Raw genomic sequence first — 22753 nt, 5'->3', positions numbered from 1 at the left:
AGTTTGCACGGATAAATAAATATCGGGGGCCACCTTAGGGACCATCCACACTCATGAGACGCATGTCTTGCGGCGCGCAACGGTCGTCTCCGCCACGCCACCCGAATGTAATCTCCCGCAGGAGGCGCCTCTTATACGTCCTTCCTAAATATACAAAATGTACTGAGGAGACGTTTTTTGAATTACATTCAGGCGGCGTGGCGGAGACGTCCGTTCCGCGCCGCAAGACATGCGTCTTATGAGTGTGGACGCTGCCTAAGATCGGAATACGCACTTTGTCGCTGTAGCAGTAGAGGCGTGTTCCGATATTTGTGAGCAATGTATTGATGAGAGTATTGTCTTGCCTTGCTTGCTCTGATATTTTATCTGATTGCGACTGTACTTATTTTCTTTACAAGCGTATGGTGATAGGTGTCATCTCTCTCTGTTTAGTTGATAATCGTACGGAAAGACTGACTTATAGGTACTTAAAGCCTGACCAGAAATATACGACTTTTGTCAGGAGGGCGCTGTTATTCTGATGGACATACTTATTGGGTCACAGTTCAGGCTTGGTATAAATAAAAGATCATGGCGTGTAGTCATATTTCTGGTCAGGCTTTATATAATAGGTAGGTACCCGAAGTCTCGGACAAAATATTGCAGTAGGTACCAGTGGCGGCTGGTGAAAATTTCTGCTAGGCAACGCTGAGCAAAAAGAAACCTAGGTGCCTTAACATTAGTACTTTACTAGTAATCAATTTTAGGCAAGCCGGTGGGAATCGGCTTCTATGGACCAGCCGCTGCTGGTAGGTACTGAGATGACATCTGCCTGCCTATCCTTTCAGTATAGGTTGGTTACCAAAAGAAACATAGGTGGTTTTATAACGATTTATTGTACAAAACAATAATACATTAAAATGTACAGGTATGTTTAAATTTTTGGACTTGATTACGTCCATCAAACACTGGACAAATGTATATCCTTCCCAGACACCATATTGCTCGTCGATGCTTCAGCACTAATAGACGAACATAGACTTAGCTCTAGATAAGCAAACTAGGTTAAACGATAATAAAAATATAACAATAAATTAATAATGAGAATGCTGTCAACTTAAGTACACATTGTCTATCGCACTGTTGTTGTCGACGGGCACCATGTAGTCTTTAATAATAGAACGACGTAATTTAACAAATTGAATAAACCTCCTAAGCATACTGTATAGTATATACACATTATGAACAACATAAGTCCTCTCTGATGAAGTAGATCGTAGCGGGCGAGAAGTAGCGCCCGCGCCGCCGTCCGCGCCCGCCGCTGCCGTCCGGTGTCGTCCCTACTCAGCAGGCTAGTCGCCGCTAGGGTGACAACGCTACGCGACTTTCACTTATACACATCTAAAAGCCAATCGGTTATTACAACGGGAGACGAGAGCGGTAGAAGTGGCAGAGAGAAGCGGGTGAGGAACTACGAATCGGTGGCGTTTACCACTTGTCAATGACTTGCTCGTTCGCTGCAAAACAACGTTAGCGTTAGTGTGCGTTCGGACGGATGCGGCGGCCGACTCACTCGACTTAATTTATGCAGAGATCACAACCGTGTCGAATTTAACTTTAAATGTGTAGTTTCACTGCGGGATCACAACAAACAATGAGTGTTCATGGGTTTGTGCGTGCAGGCGCTGCGGCGGCGTGCGGGCTTACTGCACCTTCACGTGGGGCTGGGCTGGGGGCAGACAACACGACGTTAGTGCATGCGGGTGCATACGACACGGGACAACATCGCCCGCGCGGCCTGACCGCCAGGGGATCCGCCGCGAACACCTTAGATCGCTTATCTCGGAGATCTTTATCTTTTACTCCACTTTAAGAGTGAAAAAGATAATATCTCGAAATTAACGAACTTCGATTTTCGCAGTTACAAGCCCAGGGCGGGCGGCCACGCGGTATAAAAGTTTTGCAACTACCCTCATATGGCCATGGAGTCAAATCACATTCCACACTCCTTAGGCCTTGGGTAAAATAAAATTTTGATCATCAGTTTTGTAACAAATTTGTCTCAATAATGGTTTTAAATTTTGGAACAACAATAATGGATAAGTAAGACCATTTAAAAATAACTATCTTATAAAATCGCAAGATTAAAATGGTTTCACTTCACTGTAAAAAAAAAAATCAAATATTTATTTGTTTTGCCAAACAAGAAAATGAAGTTCAAATAAAATTTAGAATAAGCTGAGCTAATAAGCAATTTCCACACGCTTTGCAAAACTTTTAGTAACTCAGGGTTAGACAGATAACACAACACAGGTTATTTGAAGTGATGTTATGAAGTGCTGGTGGGTCAACATCGCGGGTGTTTCAAACGAAAATTTAATTTCCTTGGACAACATTTTGACATTTCGATGATATTCTTAACTTTTGGTAGTAGTCTAAAAATATCATTTAAATTGTCAGACTACTTCATCAAAACTGTAGTAGAAATTAAGGGACCGAATATGCTCCGATGTTGATCCTGGTTTTCTTTACTATTTACATAAGGTTCTTTCGGGCACTCAAGCTCAAATATTGACGGGATTGTAATGCAGGGTCTGACACAGGACTTTTTCTAAGGAAAGTGAATTCCTCACAACTTGAGTATTTAATTACACGCAGGTACAAACATCGCTACTGGGATAGTGTAGTGAATAGGGTGTCAATACACAGGGAAAATAATTCAAAGTTTAATTCTCGACAATTTTTAATCAATGTAAAATATGTATAAACAACTGTACATTTTAAATAAGTAATTATTTTGTGTAACTGTAAAGTTTGAGGAGGTTGGGGCATACAGGGCATGCCTTCGTTCATTGTGCAGTGTAAGACAGAATGTTCATCAAATTTAATTGGTTGTCGGTCTCTTACCTCATAAGTGTTGAAATATTTCAATAACAGTAATAAATCACATAGTTAACTTCACACCAAACTGCACTCGTTTAATTCGTATATATACCATGCAATGTACATGCGGGATTAATAACACTAGTATATAATGTATACTTATGTACGTACGGACCTTGTACCATAACATCAATTTTGATTTTCTGAGATAAACTTAAAATAGTATTATGTCTCGCTAGAAATCGAATTAGTTATTAAAAAACCTTAAATTAATTCATTGTATAAACGTAAAGTAAAAGTACCAAACTGAACTACCTTAGCATCAAACGTTCGTACATACATCAACTATATTGCTTTAAGTCTCATCCAATATTAATTTGTAATAACTATCATATTTATGGAATTTGAAACGCGAAAAACAGTAACACTGAAGTAAGCTAAGTATTCACGACGTGGCATCAAATACTATATAAACTCTAGAGTTAATACGTGCAGCTTCTGACGTTTCCCATACAATGGAGCGGCAACAATTTTACTAGCGCCATCTAGCGGTACGAGTTGTTCAAAGTAGTTTGTCAGCCTTTTATTTTAGTAAATTAAAATAGGCATGGGGCCATGTTAGTTTATGTCTGTTGCGGGAACTTCGTACTGCCGTTCGTACCATGTGCTACCATTTTATGAAATATAAAAGAAAGCAGATTTGTAATAGTGAATAATTATCTAGAATCTGTAGAGTCTGTAGTGGTATTTAGTTCATTGATTAGTTTAGAATATTTAGTTGGTTATTTAACTTAGTAAACGTAAGTAAAAATGCACAGTTTAGTTATTAGTTACTAGAATGATTTTTATTGAGATGTTATCACAATTATCATCCTCCTTGCGTTATCCCGGCATCGGCATTCGCCACGGCTCATGGGAGCCTGGGGTCCGCTTTGGAAACTACTACCAAGATTTGGCGTAGGCACTAGTTTTATGAAAGCGACTGCCATCTGACCTTCCAACCCGAAGGGTAACTAGGCCTTATTATAATTTAATTATAATATTATAATTTGTTGCAAAACAAATTCACCACAGTACTGGTACCGGTACCATTGTCTATAATAGACATGTCCCATTCCCATCCCTACTGCTAATCATAAAGGCGCGCAAAATAGAAAATGCGATTACTTGATCTACTTTAACATTTTTAGACGGAATAAAACAAAAAAATAAGAATGTGTGACTTTTTTAAATTTTATACTGTATGAACGGAAACTATTTTGATCAACTCATGCCGCTAGGGTCGCTAGTATCGCATGTTGCCAACTTTGGCACTAAGCTGCACGTATTAACTCGTAGAGTTTACATAGTATTTGGTGGCATTCAGCAAAACATTTCTCATGTGTCATTTTGTATTAAAAAAAAGTTATCACAAATTATCATTCGAAATAAATGTCACTGTGTAGTCGGTTAAACAAACATCAAAACATTCATGTTATCATAAGTGTTACAAAATCGGCGGCAAAATGCGTTCTGGAATACATTCTGTAGTAAGAATAGAGAAATGCATTAATAAATGTTAACAAGCGAGCAAAAGGTGACAGGACAGAGAGAGTTCCTTGCACGAATATACTTCCCCTGAGCACATAGTGTTACCACGACCCTAACCCTACACTTACAATAAATTACACTAGGCTAACAATGCACATTACTATATTATAGTAAAGTTGAATATAATTATGTCTGCAGTCCACAGGGACAAGGTACTGAGCCGCGTGCGAGCCGAGATATTTTCAAAACGGAGCTTCCTAACACGGCACGAAGATCATAATCATAAGTAACTAAAATACTAACTCATATTTTTAAATCGGTTAACCAATATTTGGTGTTAATTACAATGAAGGTGTTCACAGCCACTTCACTCGGGGAGGAAAGTAAAATGGTTCCTCGTGTATATGAGCTCCAAACTAGTTATTGTCTCGCACATATCTACCGCCGTCGGCCCGCCGGCAGGCTGCGCGGCGCTAACGTCTCTCCGACACCGTGCACGCGTCACTCCACTCGGTGCTGGGATTAGCATTCAATCAAACCGTTAGGTACTGTGGTGAGCCGAGCTCAGTGTCCGAGGGTTCCACAGTGGGAAACCGCGCGCTACCCACTTCAGTAATACAAAATTTATACAAATAACTAAGTACTAAGCTAGGCCAGTCCGACCCCACAAACGGGGGTTGTACAGTTTTAAGAAACGCGGAGATTGACTAGTGTCAGCTGGGGCCCAAAAGGGGCGAATATAAGGGGGGTTGTGGGCAGCGCGCGTGTCGGTTGGGAGGTTACGTGCGCTGCGGGCGCGGGCTGGAGGGGCACACTGGGCCTATAGCGGGCCGTAGAGCACTAGGCCGAAGAACACGGCCCACATGAGCACAATCCACTGCATGCCGTTGAGCCAGTTGCGCTCACCGTCGGAGATCTTGCGCGCGACGAACTTGAGCACCTCGTCCAGCAGCACCACGGGAATGGAGAACTTCATCACCGTCACCCACTCGTCGATGGACAGCGGCGTCACCTGGAACACGGCCTGCGAGGCGCCAACACGACGAACGGTTAGTGTGACTCGCATGCGATAGGGAAATGGTCATCCTTGCAGATATTAAATGTAATAAAAGGCAACACGAGGGGTTTTCGTGTGAAATATGAGTAATGTGAAGGAAAGTTCAGAATGTTAGAAGATGCTGGGAAGCAATGCTTCATCTTTTATCTAGCTTGGTTTAACACGATCAGAATGCGGAAAATGACAGGGCTTGATGGTAAAGGGATTTAGATGTGACAAATTTCTCTCTATATCATTCTGGTTAAATTAGAATAATGTTGGAATCCAACGTTTCATGAATTTATTGGTTAGACCAGGGCGACATGGAGACAATGGAGACTTACCGCGAGGACCTCAAATGACAAAGTGGAGGGTGAAAGAGAGAGGCATGGAGCCCACGAGCCACAGGTTGGAACCAGTGCAGCATGGTAACGAACTGGTGCTACTTGATCATATCAACACGCACAAACTTATGTCAAAGTGACGCGTAAAGGAGAGAGCCATGGAGCCCACTAGCCAGAGGTTGGACCAGCTAGTGTTACGGTGATCATCAGGTACCAGGACTTACCGAGAGGACCTCGACGTATAAGATGACGAAGTGAAGGGTGAAGGACAGAGCCATGGAGCCCACGAGCCACAGGTTGGACCAGGGCGGCATGGTCACCAGCGACTGGTTCTCGGAGAGGGAGTTCATGGCGTTCAACATCTCGATGGTGACCAGTACGGACAGAGCCATGGTCATAGGGTGAGGGTCAGTGAAGATCTTGCAGTCGACGCCCTGGGAATTAACGTATAAATGTTAATGTCACTCATTTACGGTTTCAGTTTTTATGAAATAACAGGGTTCGAAAATGTCCGATATTTATAATAAATATCAAAATATCGGATATTTATAACCCTTTAAACCTTTAAGGAAAATTAATTTAATTATTTTATAGACTTCTTGTTAAAATTTTTGGCAAAATATATGTTTCTAGTTTCTCGCTTCCTCTTTTGTACGCTATCGCCTTTAGTGCGCTTGTCAGAATACACGAAGGTGGATAGTTGGCTAACCGCGCGTTTCATTATAAATTGAAATGTTAGTAAAGGTTACCTTCCAGTCGTCGCCGCCGCCGAGGCACTGCAGATGGTGCGTGAGCTGCCAGTAGGTCATCTGCGGCCCGTACGGCGAGTACATGAACCACCACGACGCGGCGCCCACGGTGGCGGCGCCCACGTAGCCGCCGATAGCCATGTACCTGGAGGCAAACATTTCCTTTTCAACTTCATATTTGCACGAGGATCGTTTTCCCTTGTTCTTATATATATGTAGGCAAATTGTGCGCCGCTTTTAAGTGTGTTACGATACGATTAGTTTTATATACTAATCACAATATGTAATACAGGCCCGCCCAGTAAACGCCACATTTGTAAATATAATTATGCCCACAAAGATTCACCCGTAATAACCGTAAAAATAAGGACGTACTTAGCATTTTTTCATTCTTTACAGCTTTGAGACAAACGTGAAGTATTGTACCGTTTAAGGTTAGATAGGGTAAGAGAAACCCTTGAAAGGAATCCTCTTACTGTTTGTATCGCTTCTTGACATAATAGTTGTGTAAGACTAGGGTTGCAAATAGAAAAAAAAACCAAATGTTTTTTTTTCAGAATTGTGAAAAAAAAAACATGAAAAAAAAACGAGGACCATGGTTTTTTTTCAGATGAACAAATAATTCGACAATAACGGTTTTTCATGAATTGTAACGTGTTTCAATAACAATAACGTACATTTTAATTCGATTAACATTCAGTATGTGTTCAGTATACAAACGTTTATTGGGGAATCCCCGATGCGGCGTGCAGCGTGGAGAGGTGGTGGTGTTGCCAACAGAAAATAGTGATAACTACCAACTACAGATTTCGTAAATGTTACTTTTATAAGACCAGAAATTAAAGTTATTTGATTAAATTCGTTTAATAGTTAACATTAAGTCTAAAAAACCGTATAAAAGTATTAACTGCTTTGCAAATTTTGAGATTTCGTACATTAGAAAAAAAACATACTCCAGAAAAGAAACTGTTTTTTTTCACGGTGTTTTTTCATGTTTTTTTTCAAGCCAGAAAAAAAACCGTTTTTTTGCAACCCTATGTAAGACTGTATAGTATTTGTTGTTACCTGAAGAACAGCCATCCAGAGATGAGACCCTCGTCAGCCTTGCGGGGGGGCTTGTCCATGATGTCCAGGTCGGGCGGGTTGAAGCCGAGCGCGGTGGCGGGCAGGCCGTCGGTGACGAGGTTGACCCACAGCAGCTGCACCGGGATCAGCGCCTCGGGCAGCCCCAGCGCCGCGGTCAGGAAGATGGACACCACTTCACCGATGTTGGATGAGATCAGGTAGCGGATGAACTGCTTCATGTTGTTGTAGATGGCGCGGCCTGTGGATAAATTATATCTTGTAGTGAGTAATTTTCATTTTTTACCTCAGTGGTAATTTTGACAAACACAGCGTAGCTGTTTGTGTGTGAACAAAACAAGATTTGTGACGTTACGAAAAATAATCTAACATCGTAAGAGTCATGTTTTTGTTCAATTTCGATATAATTAGTTCCATATTCTGTAGAATAAATGCATCGTATTATCGTAGTTTTCATTCTTATGAGTTCGTAACTCGATGCATTTTTATCGGAACAAATTAAGATTTATGTTTATCACGCTTTATTAAATAGGAAATTCTTGGGATCAACTAAATTAAATTAGATGTAACGTAAACAAATTTTGCTGTAACACACATGACACAACGAACAACAATAAGTGGAAGATGGGTACAATTCGCATTTTATCACTGTTGGTTTAAAAAAAGTATACTTTTCATTGTCTATTACCACTGGTACTGGGACATATCCCAATAGTTGCCAATTAAAAAATGTAAGAGTTAACTACTACTAAACTGATTTAGTGGGAATAACTCTTGTTTAAGGATTTACAAATTTTGCTCAGATGCCGGAGAACCCGCTTTCTCGTCATACAAGGGGACGGTCATAAACTACGACCGTCGACCGGTTTTGAAGTTGTGCGCTATTTTTTGTCTAAGATGTTAATGATGGTTGCACATTAGTTGTGAACGTACCCTCCTCAACAGCGGCGACGATGGATGAGAAGTTGTCGTCGGCGAGCACCATCTCGGCGGCGGACTTGGCCACGGCGGTGCCGGAGCCCATGGCGATACCGATCTCGGCCTTCTTCAGGGCGGGCGCGTCGTTCACACCGTCGCCAGTCTGGGAACAGGTTATCATAGCTTTAGATTTAATGGTATACAAAACTACCGTATGTAGTCTGCGTTGGGATACCATCGGCATCGCGCGAGCTCAATGAGTATGCTCCTCGTTACGGAACGAAACATGTCGAGCGATTTTCGACAATTTTACGTGAGTTACCCGATTTTACATGTTTAATATATCATGTTTAATATGTTAATGGTACACCTTAGAAAAAGATACAGAGGAAAACAATTGATTGTAGATAGAGACAGAAAACATCAGATAGAGAGCAGGCAGGGAGTCAACTTTTAGTAAATGTAGGGAAAACTCCTTACTGCCTTGCCTTACTCTATTAACAGAAGTGGCAGAACTCTGGCGTTTGGAGCAGTACTCATAAGATTTCACACCGATATAATACTGGTCAAAGTGTCCCAAATATGAAAATTCTGTCCTTTGAGTCTTTCCAACGAAAGATGCAGGGCTATCCTTCCTTAGTTAAGAATGAATAATTGTTGTTTGTAAACAACACAACTTTTATTACTCGACTCTTGATATTGTTTTATCAAGTTAATTCTATGAAGAACAGTTTGAATTTTAAAGTCTCAGTCAGAATTCTAATCAAGCTTTAGAATTCTGACTGAGACTTTAAAATTCAAACTTAAAAAGTTTCATCGCGAAGAGCAGATTTATCACGTTATCATAATCTTTGTATAATGTCTCACCATAGCGGAGATCTCGTTCATGCTCTGGAGGAACTCAACAATCTTGGACTTGTGAGCGGGCTCTACGCGGGAGAACAGGCGGGCGCGGGCGCAGGCAGCGCGTTGCTCAGACACGGGCAGGTCGTCGAACTCGCGACCAGAGTAGGATTTGCCGGTGGTGTCTTCATCCTCAGTGAACACGCCAATACGTCTGCAATGACAACCGCACATTGTAATACTCATATAAGTTTCCCTGAGAAAAACGAGACATATGCGACACGATACTGACCTGCAGATAGCCTCAGCGGTAGCCTTGTTGTCGCCAGTGATGACAATGACGCGGATGCCGGCAGCGCGGCAGCGGACGATGGAGTCGAACACCTCCTTGCGGGGAGGGTCCAACATGCCGACGACGCCGACGAAGGTGAGGTTGACCTCGTAGGTGTAGAACTTGGTGGAGTCGCCGAGGTCCATCTCTTCGGGCTTCATCGGGTTGTCGGAGGTGGCGAGGGCCAGGCAGCGGAGCGTGTCGCGGCCGGTACCGTACTGGCGGGTGAGGTCCAGGATGCGGTTCTTCAGGGTGGAGTTGAGCGGCACCTTGGAGGTTCCGACGCGAGCGTGCGTGCAGCGCTCCAGCACGCCCTCGGGAGCGCCCTTAACGAACAGCTTGGGGCCGTTTCCGAGGCGAGAGGGCTTCAGGGGGGTGCAGTAAGAGGACATGGACTTCCTGTCGCGAGAGAATTCAAGGGTGAACTCCTTCTTCCACTTGGTCTCGATCTCCTGGCGGACGACGATGGCGGACGAGCGGCGGTCGAGGCCGGTCTTGGGCACGTTGAAGGGGTTCATCTTCTCGGCGAGGACGATCAGGGCGGTCTCGGTGGCTTCGCCGACCTTCTCGAAGGCCTGCTTGAACTCGTTGAAGTCGATGGCGGAGTCGTTGCACATGACGCAGATGGTGCCCATCTCGTGGAGAGCGTCGAACTCGGAAGCCTTGACCTTCTGGCCCTTCAGGTAAACGTCGCCGATGGGTTCGTAGGTGGAGCCGGTGATTTCGAATTCCAGGAAGCTGCTGTCGCCACCCTCGATCTTCTCGAAGATGAACATGCGGGAGACGGACATCTGGTTGGTGGTCAGAGTACCGGTCTTGTCAGAGCAGATAACGGAGGTGCAACCCAGGGTCTCGACGGAGGGCAAAGACCTGACGATGGCGTTCTTCTTGGCCATGCGCCTGGTGCCGAGAGCGAGACAGGTGGTGATGACGGCGGGCAGACCCTCGGGGATGGCGGCGACGGCCAGAGCGACGGCGATCTTGAAGTAGTAGACGGCGCCCTTGATCCAGCTGCCTCCGTGGGCGGGGTCGTTGAAGTGTCCGATGTTGATGGCCCAGACGGCGACGCAGATGACGGAGATGACCTTGGACAGCTGTTCACCGAACTCGTCGAGTTTCTGCTGCAGGGGGGTCTTGATCTCCTCGGTCTCGGACATCTCGGTTCTGATTTTACCGATGGCAGTGTTGAGGCCGGTGCCGATGACGATGCCGCGGGCCTTGCCGGCGGCGACGTTGGTGCCGGAGAAGAGGATGTTCTTCTTGTCCTGGTTGACGGCGCGGGGGTCGGGAATGGCGTCAGTGTGCTTGATGACCGAGACGGACTCACCGGTCAGGATGGACTGGTCGATACGGATGGTGGTGGAGAAGATCTTGATCAGGCGGATGTCGGCGGGGATCTTGTCGCCGACGGAGACCTCGACGACGTCGCCGGGGACGATCTCCTTGGCGCGCACCTTCTGTACGCCCGATTTGTCTCCTCTGACCACTTTACCCATCTCGGGCTCGTATTCTTTTAAAGCTTCGATGGCGGATTCGGCATTTCTTTCCTGCCATACTCCTACTACAGCGTTCGCAATAAGAATAAGTAAAATAACGAATGGCTCCACGAAGGCCGAGAAGGCATCTTCGTGTTCTTCAAATAAAGCTAATACCTGGAAATAGAAAACGTCTTATAAAGTAATTTATCTCTTTAAGCAACTTAGGTTCAATCAAATGTTGGTTTATAATTTCAATACTCACGAAAGAAATAATAGCGGCTAACAACAAAATCTTGACTAAAAGATCATCGAACTGTTCCAGGACTAACTGCCATATACTTTTGCCTGAAAAACAAATATAAAACGTTAATGACACAGAAGTAAGGTACAGGCTTAACAGGGGGATAACTTCAACTAAATATGTTCTATATTTTTCATTGTAATCTAAAATGCCATACATGTGTTTAGTTGACTGCTTGAGCATTCTAGTTAGGTAATTAACGTAAAACTCGGAAAATCTTTCCATTAGTTGAAATTAACCCCCTTACCCCCTGTACCTTAAAATAAATGACGTAATAGATCGCAGATTATAAGCTTCTTTTTTATCCTATAAACCATCTTGGTCACCTCCATCATAGATTTTACCTTTTCATCTAGATAGAATTTTTTATCCGTTTTATAAAAGTCACCTCTCAATCATACATCGTAGTTTTCTCAATATTTCTAGTTAACAAAAGAAAGCTTCGAGAGCCACTAAGGCCTCCAATACCGCTACACCAACAAAAGGGAACGAGGTCGAGATTCGAGATACAGCGAGAAAAAATACATCACTATTTCAGTGACACACATTTTTGTGGCATTTTTCAGCATTCGGCAACGGAAATTGCCGCATAAACAAATTCGTTGCTACAAACAGCTGATGAATGCGTCCGATTCAGTTCGCTATGATCTGATCAATTTTACTCAAAACATTAATCCTCTGTACCATCAAACATAGCAATTTCATTTTAGTGTCTATAAAATCAGATTCGTTCTTTATAATTTTAGAGTTTTATGAAGCCGCAAGATGTATTTTTACAAGCTTCGCAGATCCCGGGTGGTTCGCTAATACCCATCTCGGCGAGGCGACTTCGGTACGTGCTTAATCACATTTCACGGTTCCGCCCTTGACACAGTTACGCTCGAACTCTTCAAGTATGAATTTACAACTTAGCGCGACTCACTTAAGCCACAGTAAACAATATGAATGCGTAATAAGTCCTACTACTGATATACGCTCACGTGTCCGCTATTCACGCCGAAACGACTTCTAAGTGCCTTTAAGGATAAAGATGTCTTTGTACTCGTTCGGTGCTTACCTTCCTCTGTGGGCAGTTCTGAAAAGAGGGAAAAAACATAATTAGAGCTTTAAATAAAACATCAAAGGAGTAAATTTAACAGACGATAAACCAGTCAGAGCAGGCATGCGATCTATCTCGGTAGTTACGATCGTACATAAATATATTCCGGTATGGCGTACGTATAGTTCGGCGGCACGGCCGGCGGCAAAGCGCTCTATCGATGGCTGATGGACATGGCATAGTATATGCGTTACGTCAATACTTCCACGCCGGCCTGATAACGCTCTCCTTGCCGCCTATCAGCTAACCCAAACAGGTTGCTAATGCGAAACTAAACTACGCAGGTATCGCTGATTCGCTGAATAAATAAAACGCACGTGCCTATACCTCTACTGAGGCCGCGGCGACTGACACTTAGTTAAATATATTAAGAAACGGCATTCTTTCGCAGGTTGAGGTACAGCACGCTCAGTTGTGTGCTTAGATGAGATTAAGTTTATTATCGAGTGTAAGGTCAGGCCGGTGACCTGAGCGTTGACCTCGTTACGTAGCGCTTAACGTCATCACAATGTTTCAAATCTAATTTAGTTCAGAGCGTAATGAATTCAACATGCATTCGTGACGAGTAACCCATAAATTTAGCTAGCGTACTATTATTTATTTGGGTTTAAGTTCGTATCTCATTATCATTGCAAGGTCTCGTGTTATTTGTTTAGCGAGACATGTAATCAGGGTAGATTTTATCGCAGCACAATCGGGCAATGTGCTCTAAGTCGCTCGCGCGTCTCTATTTGCGTACGCTCGGAGTCACACCGGCGAGCTCCTTGTAGACTAATGTAAGCAATTAGTCAACTCATCGATAATGCGTAGCGGGACACTTGATCCTACGAGACGATCCTCTAATACCTATTGTATTTTTAAACAGAATCGCCATTTGATCTGGAATAGCGATACTTTATGCTATGGTTTCAAAGTCAGACCATTAAAGCCAGTAGTGTAGTGTTTTGACACATATTGCAATTTTGTAGTAGTGTATTTTGTTTTGTAGCACAAAACTGACAGCGAGTTAATTTTTGTTAACAACTTTCGCTAATTCGGGTGTCCCAAATTCTGAAAATGCCCATATACGGTCATTGATATCTGAAATCATGATTTTAGGCCGATACGCACATACTAAATATTAAACTATATCATTCACCCGTCTATCTCAGGGTCTACGAATGACGATAGTTTCGCGCCGCTATAACTCCAGAGACAACGGCGTCGTTACGCTTCCTAAAGGCCAGCGAACGTGTTTCGGTTGCTGATCTGTCCTAACAATGCAAATTTAATCTATAAAAGGCACCCATAATCTAGCTGTGTGCGTAATAGTTATCGCTATCGTAAAGTAGGAAATGCTAAATAAAGGTTGTTGACATTATTTTTTGTTTAAGTTTGTTCTTCGCGGATTTAATGGTCATTAGTAGGTATAAACTTCTGCGGAAGATTCTCGTAGCGAGATAAAGTTGAGGCAGGTAAGCGCACCGAATAAACAACACTCTGTTAGCTTTATTTATTCATTGCTTGGGTTGAGAATTTTAATTATTCTTCAGGTTCTCGCTATAAATGCTGAAGACTGCCTGGCATTTTAATGTTTGGGCACGTTATGCGAATTGAATATTTAAGCTCTTATCCATGGAAGTTACATAAAATGTTTGTTATATTTCCGGATTATTCTAAAGTAAATAAGAATAGAACTACAAATTGAATGCACTTCATGTGCGGCCCTATTATGAATGCGGAGAGGAAAGACACCTTTGAGGTGCCTTATGGAATAAAGTAAAGATTAGACTTGTATGAATGTGCGTCATAGCAGCAAATCCAGTTAGTGACATGCCACAGGTGGCGTGTGCGAGCTGCCGACCTTCGTTCAATTGACGCGCTTGTACAAGAGCAACAGGCCGCTGCAGCGCGTCAATCTAGCGGATGCACATGTGATTGGATTGTTTAATAATTTTACATTGACAGGGGGTCTTCAAGCGCCGTCAATTTGACAACTGCATACAAAGCAAAAACCGCGCTTCTGTAGGAGACAAAGTTTTATACATTTTGTCAATTTTTGTCTTCCATTTTCCAAACTTTTTCCTGGTTATATAGAGATGTATGCGTTTGAATCATAATTTTAGAGTGCTAAGTATAAAATCGCCTAAGATAGATAGATAAAAATAAGAAAAAGCAGAGTAAAAGACGATAATAAGTGTTGAAAGCATCAAATATGGTTCCATTCTTCTTATGTATGTCTACCTCATTTGTAGAGCATTATAACAAAACAAGCTTTGAGGTCGGTCATAATAAATTCAAGATCAACGTACGCAAATGAGTCACGCAAGTAGGAAAGATACTGAAATCATAAACTGATTACACGAAACAAAGCAAAATACGAAACAAGGGAGCTCTAGGCTAGTAGTCTGACGTTGTGGGCGAAGACAAAACAATTCAACCTTGTTGCTGGATGCATTGCTCTACATGTTAAAGATCTCGGTAAACATAATAATGGTTTCAGTCTGTTACCTAATTATAATGTAGCAACCTATTTTTATGAAGTCCGTAACATTTCGTATGTGTATGTTGGTCTAAAAACATGCGTTTTAATGTTGGGCGGATCGAACTAAGCAGAAAATCGACCTCGAAAGAAAAATATAACTGACTGTTTTATAAAAACCTTTTCAGTACAGATGGTGATTTTTTTACGCACTAGTGCGAGAAGTGGTTCATTATATCATAGGTCGAAACTTCGGTAAGTCATCTGTACTGAAAAACGTCGTACGATACACGTGCGATAAGGAAATTCGTAACTCGTGTCGATTTAAAACACTCCCTTCGGTCGTGTTTTAATTTATCGCCACTCGTTTCGAACTTCCTTTTTTACGCACTTGTATCGTAATGTACTATTATAAAACCTGGCAAAAGAATAAAAGTAAAGCTTCACATATCCGTGCTCATTTTGAAGTTTTTGAACAATGTAAAAGTTCGCGACCAGCGCGAAAATGTGAAAGTAAACAAGAAAGTAACTGAATTCTAAATATAAATTACAAAACGTTTACGCCAGCGACAACCTCGCAAAAACGGCACGTGAAATGAGTTTCTAAGAATAAAATGAGGCGTATAGAATACGATACAGTCAATAAAGAACATCAAATATTCGTATTGTAAAATAAATAGAATATCGCATAGTGCACGCGCGTCAGTTGGTTGGCGCGTAGACGCCACGCCAACGTAGCCCGTCTAAAATAAACCCACAGCCCGCTTTATAATATTTCAGCCTAGGCACTCTGAAGCGCCGATCTACAATAATATCTTGCACGATTTATCATGCAAATTCCTCAACCAGTTGGTTTTCTCATTATAATTACGCTAATAAATTTTACTGACGCAGTCGACGCTAACTTAAAAACAACGGAACTAAAGCTAAAAGACACTCAAAGCTTTTATGGACTGTTTAGACGTGACAGGAAGCCAACCTGTTGAACCCGAAGCAATTTATCGTGAGCATGTAAGGTTGCGGTGAACCAACAAAGCAGATTTATCTCTGCTGAAAACCCATACATATGTATGCATGCACTCGAACCGAGGCCGGGCAAGTATTATCTAAACACGGTTTAGGATGACGTTAGAGGATGTTTTATTCGAGATTACAGCTACATATAAGGTTTGTTTGAATTCTTTACTGGTCATATAAAGCGACGTATACAGTTAGACCGTTCCCCTGTCGTATTAATGCGAATCCTAATACGATCGAAACAATGAAAGTCGTGACCTAAACTCGTGCACGATAACGAAGTGTAAGTGATATTATGTGCGTACAAATGTATTTGTTTTGGTTTTAAAGTTTTAGACAAGATAAAATACATTGTTGCGGCAATCTAAATTAAAGATCAAATAAAGATTAAATAATTCAATGGCAGTGGTGAATAATGTCGGTTGTTGTTTCTGTCACTTTAGGCCGACCTCTAAAAATTCAGTTAAGTGAAGCTTTACATGAAAATATTAAGGACACCTCGCCGCAGGTGGAACACTTCAGCTTTAATGAGACACGCAAAACTCCTACTACACTTTGGTAAAATATGAAAAGCCTGCAACAAAGTTTTAGTTTTTAACCATCCGTGACCTTTCTTTGCAAACGTAACGAAAAAGAGACGGAATGCTCAAAATAGATGACAGCACCTTCTTATGTACGTATATATAAGCAGCATTTTATGTTCTAATACAGCGTCATAAATGTTACTACTTGGTAGGATGTATATCAAATAATGCAATAAGAAATCGTCATCATTATTAACAACCCGATAGGTTGATAATAATGATGTCATGCGTTTTGCCTGAGAACGTCACATGTAGGTATTGTAGGTACAGGACGGGACGGGCTAAGTGCAAATGTTGCAATTTTAATGATTCCTTCACGGCTCACTTCAGCCAATAACAAAGCAGATACTAATAAGATGAAACTCGACTAAAGCAGGTTGTACACAACCGTAATCACTTGTCGGCATTAAATTCGCCTTAAGATCTATTCTCGTTGAACATTTTCCGTATTGTGACGGAACCTCAAGCGGAGTGACGTGTAGTTTATGCCGCATGGTTAGAAGAAAAATAATCGCTTGCTGTACGATGGTCGATGGCAGATGCGGGTAAATAAACAAGTTTTGAGAAAAACTTGAGCTGAACTGACTAATATCACGGTCTCTATTTTGCTCGTCATGTATTTGTATATCCAACAGAAGTGCAAACCCGCTTTGTGAATGAATTTACGTATCTGCGTTGGTTTAGGCAGGTTTTACTGAAAGCTTTATGTAAAAAGCGTAAAGAGCTAAAAACCCTATTAGGCAGTGAGAAGGAGTATAAGGATGTATGCTCATGCTGAATGTTGTCGTATTAAAATTAATATCAGCATTAAGTCTAGTTAGTACAAAAAATCATACAACCGCAGTTTTCTACTTTAACTAGATATTTTTCCATCAGCAAGCTTTACGAGTATAAGCGTAATGCTCATGTGTCAATAACTGCCCCTCTTTATTAATAGGCTAGCACCGAGGGAGGGTTACGCCTGAGGGCGCTTCGTGGCTCGGTGGCCGAGCGATCTTGCACGCACTGGCGGCTGCTCATGCAGCCTATTTATAAGTGTTGGAGCCTGCATCTGTTTCAGAGCTCTCTATTAGCCTTGATATGGGTAAATTATCGATTTTTTGGAGTACGCAATCGGGTAATAGTGAGGTAATTATGTACCGGTTACTCGTTAAAGATTACAATACATTATTAGACAAGGTGCATGATAAGGATCAGGCAATATCAATAGCTAAGGTCGCGTTTATGCCCAACTCTCTCCCCTATACATACCTATATGCATATAGTCATCTTCAAAAGAATGTATGTAGTAAGTTTATAGTTTTACAAAAAAAGATATGTAAAGTTGTATACCTACGCAACCAATTCACCCCACGCAAACCGGCGCCCTAACAACATCATCCGTATCTCAGGCGAATGAGACAGTTGTAAAGTTAATTACGACGCATATTCAAAGATCTAAGTTACATTGCTTCGAACGAGGCAAGCAATGTAAAGCAAACTAAAGCAAGCGAGCGCCAAAGGTCAGTACGCCAGTTTCTATGCAAATATTTTCGGTGCAATTAGCGGTCTGGTTTGGTTTGTGAGAACACGTGCGCAGCGGGCGATAGGTCAGTTTAAAAGCTGAGTTGTCCTCAATAGAATGTTTAAAAAATGTTCCTTGTTACTACAATTTAATATAAGTGCGATGATTACGACTGTGGATGCTAATATGGAAGAGAGATAAGGATAACTGCTTTGGGTTACCACGGAGCGTAAGAGATTGGCATGTTCACTACGTCGTTGCCTGATATAAGATATGTAGAAAAGCGTTTTAGACTGGAAATTACGGACAGCATCGGTTTTGATAACCACGTAACATAAAACGGTACCTATGGCATTGTTTTGTTGGTATAGTGCGGGAGCACTCTGGTCTGTAGCTACAGTTTGCTTAGCGAGGCGTCAATAAGTATGTTGTATGCACTAAGTTTACAGCTGTAGTGTACACTGAATCGTGACTCAACAGGTGGGGAAAAGAACTCGCGAACAATATGAATACTTGCATTCCTAAATTAACTTGAACAAACAGGGAAGTTTCATAACAATAATTGTTATGAATTATATTATGCTAACTATTATGGTTGAGACACTATAATTATTTAGTATGCAATAGAGAAGTAAGTAAGCTAACGTGCTCACTTCATAGTCCATACAAAGATAAAACCCATAAAAAAGATTTGTAACAATTAGCTTGGTAAATATGAAATATTAAGCGAGTTTGAAACTTATGCCTTACTTCTTAGATAGTACTACTTTTTATCATACCTCTAATACAAATTAAATAAGGACAACAATACAAAGTAAAATCGTTAAGATTATTAGGTACTTATTTCTTTTGTGTAAACTGTAAACCTATTTTGATAGTAGTACCTAAAAAGTCTATGCTTCGTAAACAAAACGTTTTGTTTATATGTTATTAAATACTAATATAGATAATTGATATTATAATTTAACAGTAGTTGTTCGTAATTTGGGCGGTCTACATAACAATTAGCATACCAAAGCAGAGACAATGGACTTGTTCAGATCATGAACACACGACCTAACAAGGTGCCACTGGCAAAAACTCTCAGGCGCGATCGGAATGACTCTCATTGTTTTCTTTCAATCAATGTCATTATAATCTACCTCTTTTAAGTATTTGGTGGAAACTTTTAAGTTGAACATTTAGGTATTTCAAACACGTTTTTATGTTACTTCGTTTTAAAATTAATTATGAATATTATGTTAAAATAAGCGATACTGTACGGTGTTTTCTTGTACAATATCATCATGTTATGATATAGCAAATATATTCTGCAAATACACCCAAATAAGGCTTTATATCGAGTTTCAAAAAGTTAAGAGCATATAAGTTTTCTAGAATTTTGCCTTATAACTTATAACAATATAAGGTCCTAATTTATTAGATGCAGATATTTTTACAGCTGATAGTACTCGGTCTCTGGAGTATATTAAACCATGAAACATTATAGCTTTTACGATGTTTTTTTGGAGAAAACGGAAAAACAAATTTGCTACGTAAAAACACCCTGTTTATGTGATTAAGATTTAATGAAAACTCATTAAACAGATTCTAGTACCTCTTTTACGTACCACTTAACTGTAACTGGCCACTTCAATGAGATGTGCAGTTTTCCCGCCGAACCTTTACGACATTTACAACAAACAATTGTTGCCATGACAGACAGTGTTATTGTGACATGTGATAATGCACATGATGATTTTTTTAGACGAAATTATAATTAATTTTTTTTGTTAGGAAAATGAAATCAAAAAAGTTACATGAAAAGATTTCTTAATTTATATTTAAAGTTAATTATTTTAATGTAAAGTATCATGTGTTAAAATATCTGCAACTAATAAATTAGGACCTTACATATTTTGGGGGAATCAATAATATATTTATTTTGGTTGGTTCCTTTTAACACGTTGTGTGTAAACTGAAATAGATACCATACACTAAAGAAAAAGCGATCAAGCCCACTGGTGGCGAAGCCGGGAATCGAACCCGGGTCTCCAGCTAACGCGGCTGACGTGATAAACCGCTACACCACCTCGACCGCCGAGGTACCCGTCGAAATTTCTCTAGTGTATGTTATCTCTGAAGGCTAGGCGCCTTTGACCAAAAAAAAAATATTTAATAAAAAAATTGATTTGTTCCCTACATCGACGTTGTGTGTATTTTTATGCAGTAAATCGCGTTAAGGCGGTCACTAGGTTAAGAAGACAATACACTGGACTAAATTTAAGCTGCTTATTTCCATGTCGCGACGGGTGAAGTGCGTAGGTACGTACATTAGTCATTCTGTGTGATATTAATGCAGTGAAATTTATTTATATCAGATTATGATAACGCGTCTTGATTTTAATACCTACATTGATATTTTTGTATTCTAGTATGTTATTGTTATAATTCAACATCAGTATGATAATAACAACCGGTCTGGCGGGTTCGAATCCCGGTAAGGGCATTTATTTGTGCGATGATCACTGATATTTGTTCCTGAGTCACTGATATTTTCTATATATATAAGTATTTGTATATCATATATATTGTTCTCTGAGTTCCCGCAACACAAGCCTTCTTGGGCTTAACGTGGGACTCAGTCAATCTGTGTAAGAATTTCCTATAATATTTATTTATTTAATTTATAATACTGTATCAAAGAAATCAATATATCTGCAAACAGACTACAAAGATTACCAGAAATATGTTTTAGTTTTTCACTCTCTATAATAATTTAATCTCATTTCTGTCTCTACCTCAAGAAAATTTTGACACTGACAGAGTATATGCATAGCAAATGCATTTTAAATTCATAACTAATTATTACAATCAGAATAAACTTCATGGATGGTATTATAACCCCCCACATCTAGCGTCTCGCGAGCGTCGCGTCGGGACAACTGTATGGAAAAAGACGCCGCGTCGACGTCGCGTCGACGCGGCGTCAGGCTTTGCCCATACAGTTGGCCCGACGCGACGCTCGCGAGACGCTAGATGTGGGGGGACCCAAAATCCCAAATATTGTAGTAGTAGTCAGGGTTCGAGGATATACATATATCAATGGATATATATCAAGATATATATATGATATATATCGGATATATATCCAGCGGGGTTCGACGATATATATCAATGGATATAAATATCCGATATTTATCATTTGTTTATAAATATTGCAATACAAAAATGGTTTAAAAAAAGTAACATTGTCGAAAATATACTTTTTTTGTGTTTGTTACTGTTTTTCTACTAAATGTTCTGTTTTTTAGTAGAATTTTCCTTATCTGAATTTGTATTCATAAATAATGCAACAAAATACTGCTATGCCTTCCATAGAAAATGGATATATATCAAAGTTGATATATATCCGATATATATCATAAATATCCGATATTTTGATATTTATTATAAATATCGGATATTTTCGAACCCTGGTATATAGTAGTAGTAGTAAACACTTTATTGTACAGAACAAATTACATGTACAGAGAATAATTATAACGGTTATGTACAACGGCGAGCTTATCCCTTTAAGGGATAATAATATTCTACTTATATTGTAATCTTAAGGATCCACAAGTGCACATATTTCTTTAATGTTTTAGTTGCCTAAGTTAGAAAAAATTAGATAAATGTAGAAAAATAGCCCTAGAAGTTTTATCTGTAGATTTCACTGTAACATATGCATCTATTACTATGTGTGCCATAGAATATTCATCTTTATATTCGAAAGCTATCATTAAAATGACTCCGTAACCCATTACATTAGTACTAATGAGAGAATATAGAATATTGAATGAAAAGGCCGGTAATTAATGTAATGTTTTAGCCTTCAAGGTCATATTCATAAATAATATTTAATTTTAGTTTAATCCAAATAAAATAAAATGTATATCAAAACTTCAATCATCTATTAAATTATTGATTTCAATAATGACAAGTATGGTTTTATTAGTATAAAATATTTTTGTACCATTCAAGGCCATAATAGAATGATTGTTATTTTTAAAATGGTTGTCAACAGACTCTGAGGTTGATTCACATCCAGGTTGGTATTTGGCAGGGAGTCAAGTAACCCTGACTGATTGATGGATACAGGAGTATGATGCCAAATGAACACATATTTTCTTCAAATGACTGCATGTTATAGAATGATTTCTAACTCTTTATGAGTTATCCATTTAATCTAACAGTCGGTATAATTGGGATAAACTCAGAAACAAATAAACGGATTTTCATATTGTTTTTCACCGATCAATAAATAGAACAATTTTCAGGGAAGGTTTGATAACTTCATGTATAAAATATTGTACATTTTTGTGTAAATCCTTTGCGGGTTACTAGTTTAGTTAGTTATCTTGTGTTTAGGTTGTGTCACTTTTCTATTTTGTATTTTTTTCATAGTAAAACTCAATAGAAGTCAATTTAGAAGGTTTTTGCTACTGTGGGCGTCATTGAGCTCATTACTTATTTGTTAAATAATGTGCACCCGAGATTTTAAATTCCAATATAATCATAATCTACATTATGAAACGCTATTCTAGTTAGTTTTAGGTCATTGTCATCATAAATTATAGTATAATACTATA

General features: G+C 40.2%; 1 protein-coding gene across 5 annotated transcripts in view; it reads right to left on the bottom strand.

Moving 5' to 3' along the window:
• Window positions 1–856: 856 nt before the first annotated feature.
• LOC125227740 (calcium-transporting ATPase sarcoplasmic/endoplasmic reticulum type) overlaps window positions 857–22753 on the bottom strand; it is a 33958-nt gene continuing 12061 nt past the window's right edge. For 3 of the 5 annotated variants that reach the window (XM_048132047.1, XM_048132046.1, XM_048132049.1), the window contains exons 3-11: window positions 12533–12550; window positions 11437–11519; window positions 9658–11348; window positions 9390–9579; window positions 8538–8685; window positions 7587–7845; window positions 6522–6666; window positions 5997–6206; window positions 4104–5416 (exon numbers count right to left, since the gene is read on the bottom strand). In XM_048132047.1, the coding sequence (XP_047988004.1) occupies window positions 5213–5416; window positions 5997–6206; window positions 6522–6666; window positions 7587–7845; window positions 8538–8685; window positions 9390–9579; window positions 9658–11348; window positions 11437–11519; window positions 12533–12550 (2948 nt within the window). In that variant the 3' untranslated portion in view covers window positions 4104–5212. Of the gene's footprint in view, window positions 1709–4103; window positions 5417–5996; window positions 6207–6521; window positions 6667–7586; window positions 7846–8537; window positions 8686–9389; window positions 9580–9657; window positions 11349–11436; window positions 11520–12532; window positions 12551–22753 lie in introns of those variants that run through there. The other 2 variants (XM_048132051.1, XM_048132050.1) reach the window with 2 other exon arrangements.

Source organism: Leguminivora glycinivorella, chromosome 7 (assembly GCF_023078275.1).
Source record: "Leguminivora glycinivorella isolate SPB_JAAS2020 chromosome 7, LegGlyc_1.1, whole genome shotgun sequence".
In the NCBI taxonomy this organism is placed as follows: Eukaryota; Metazoa; Arthropoda; class Insecta; order Lepidoptera; family Tortricidae; genus Leguminivora; species Leguminivora glycinivorella.
This window is presented reverse-complemented; position numbering and strand designations above follow the sequence as displayed.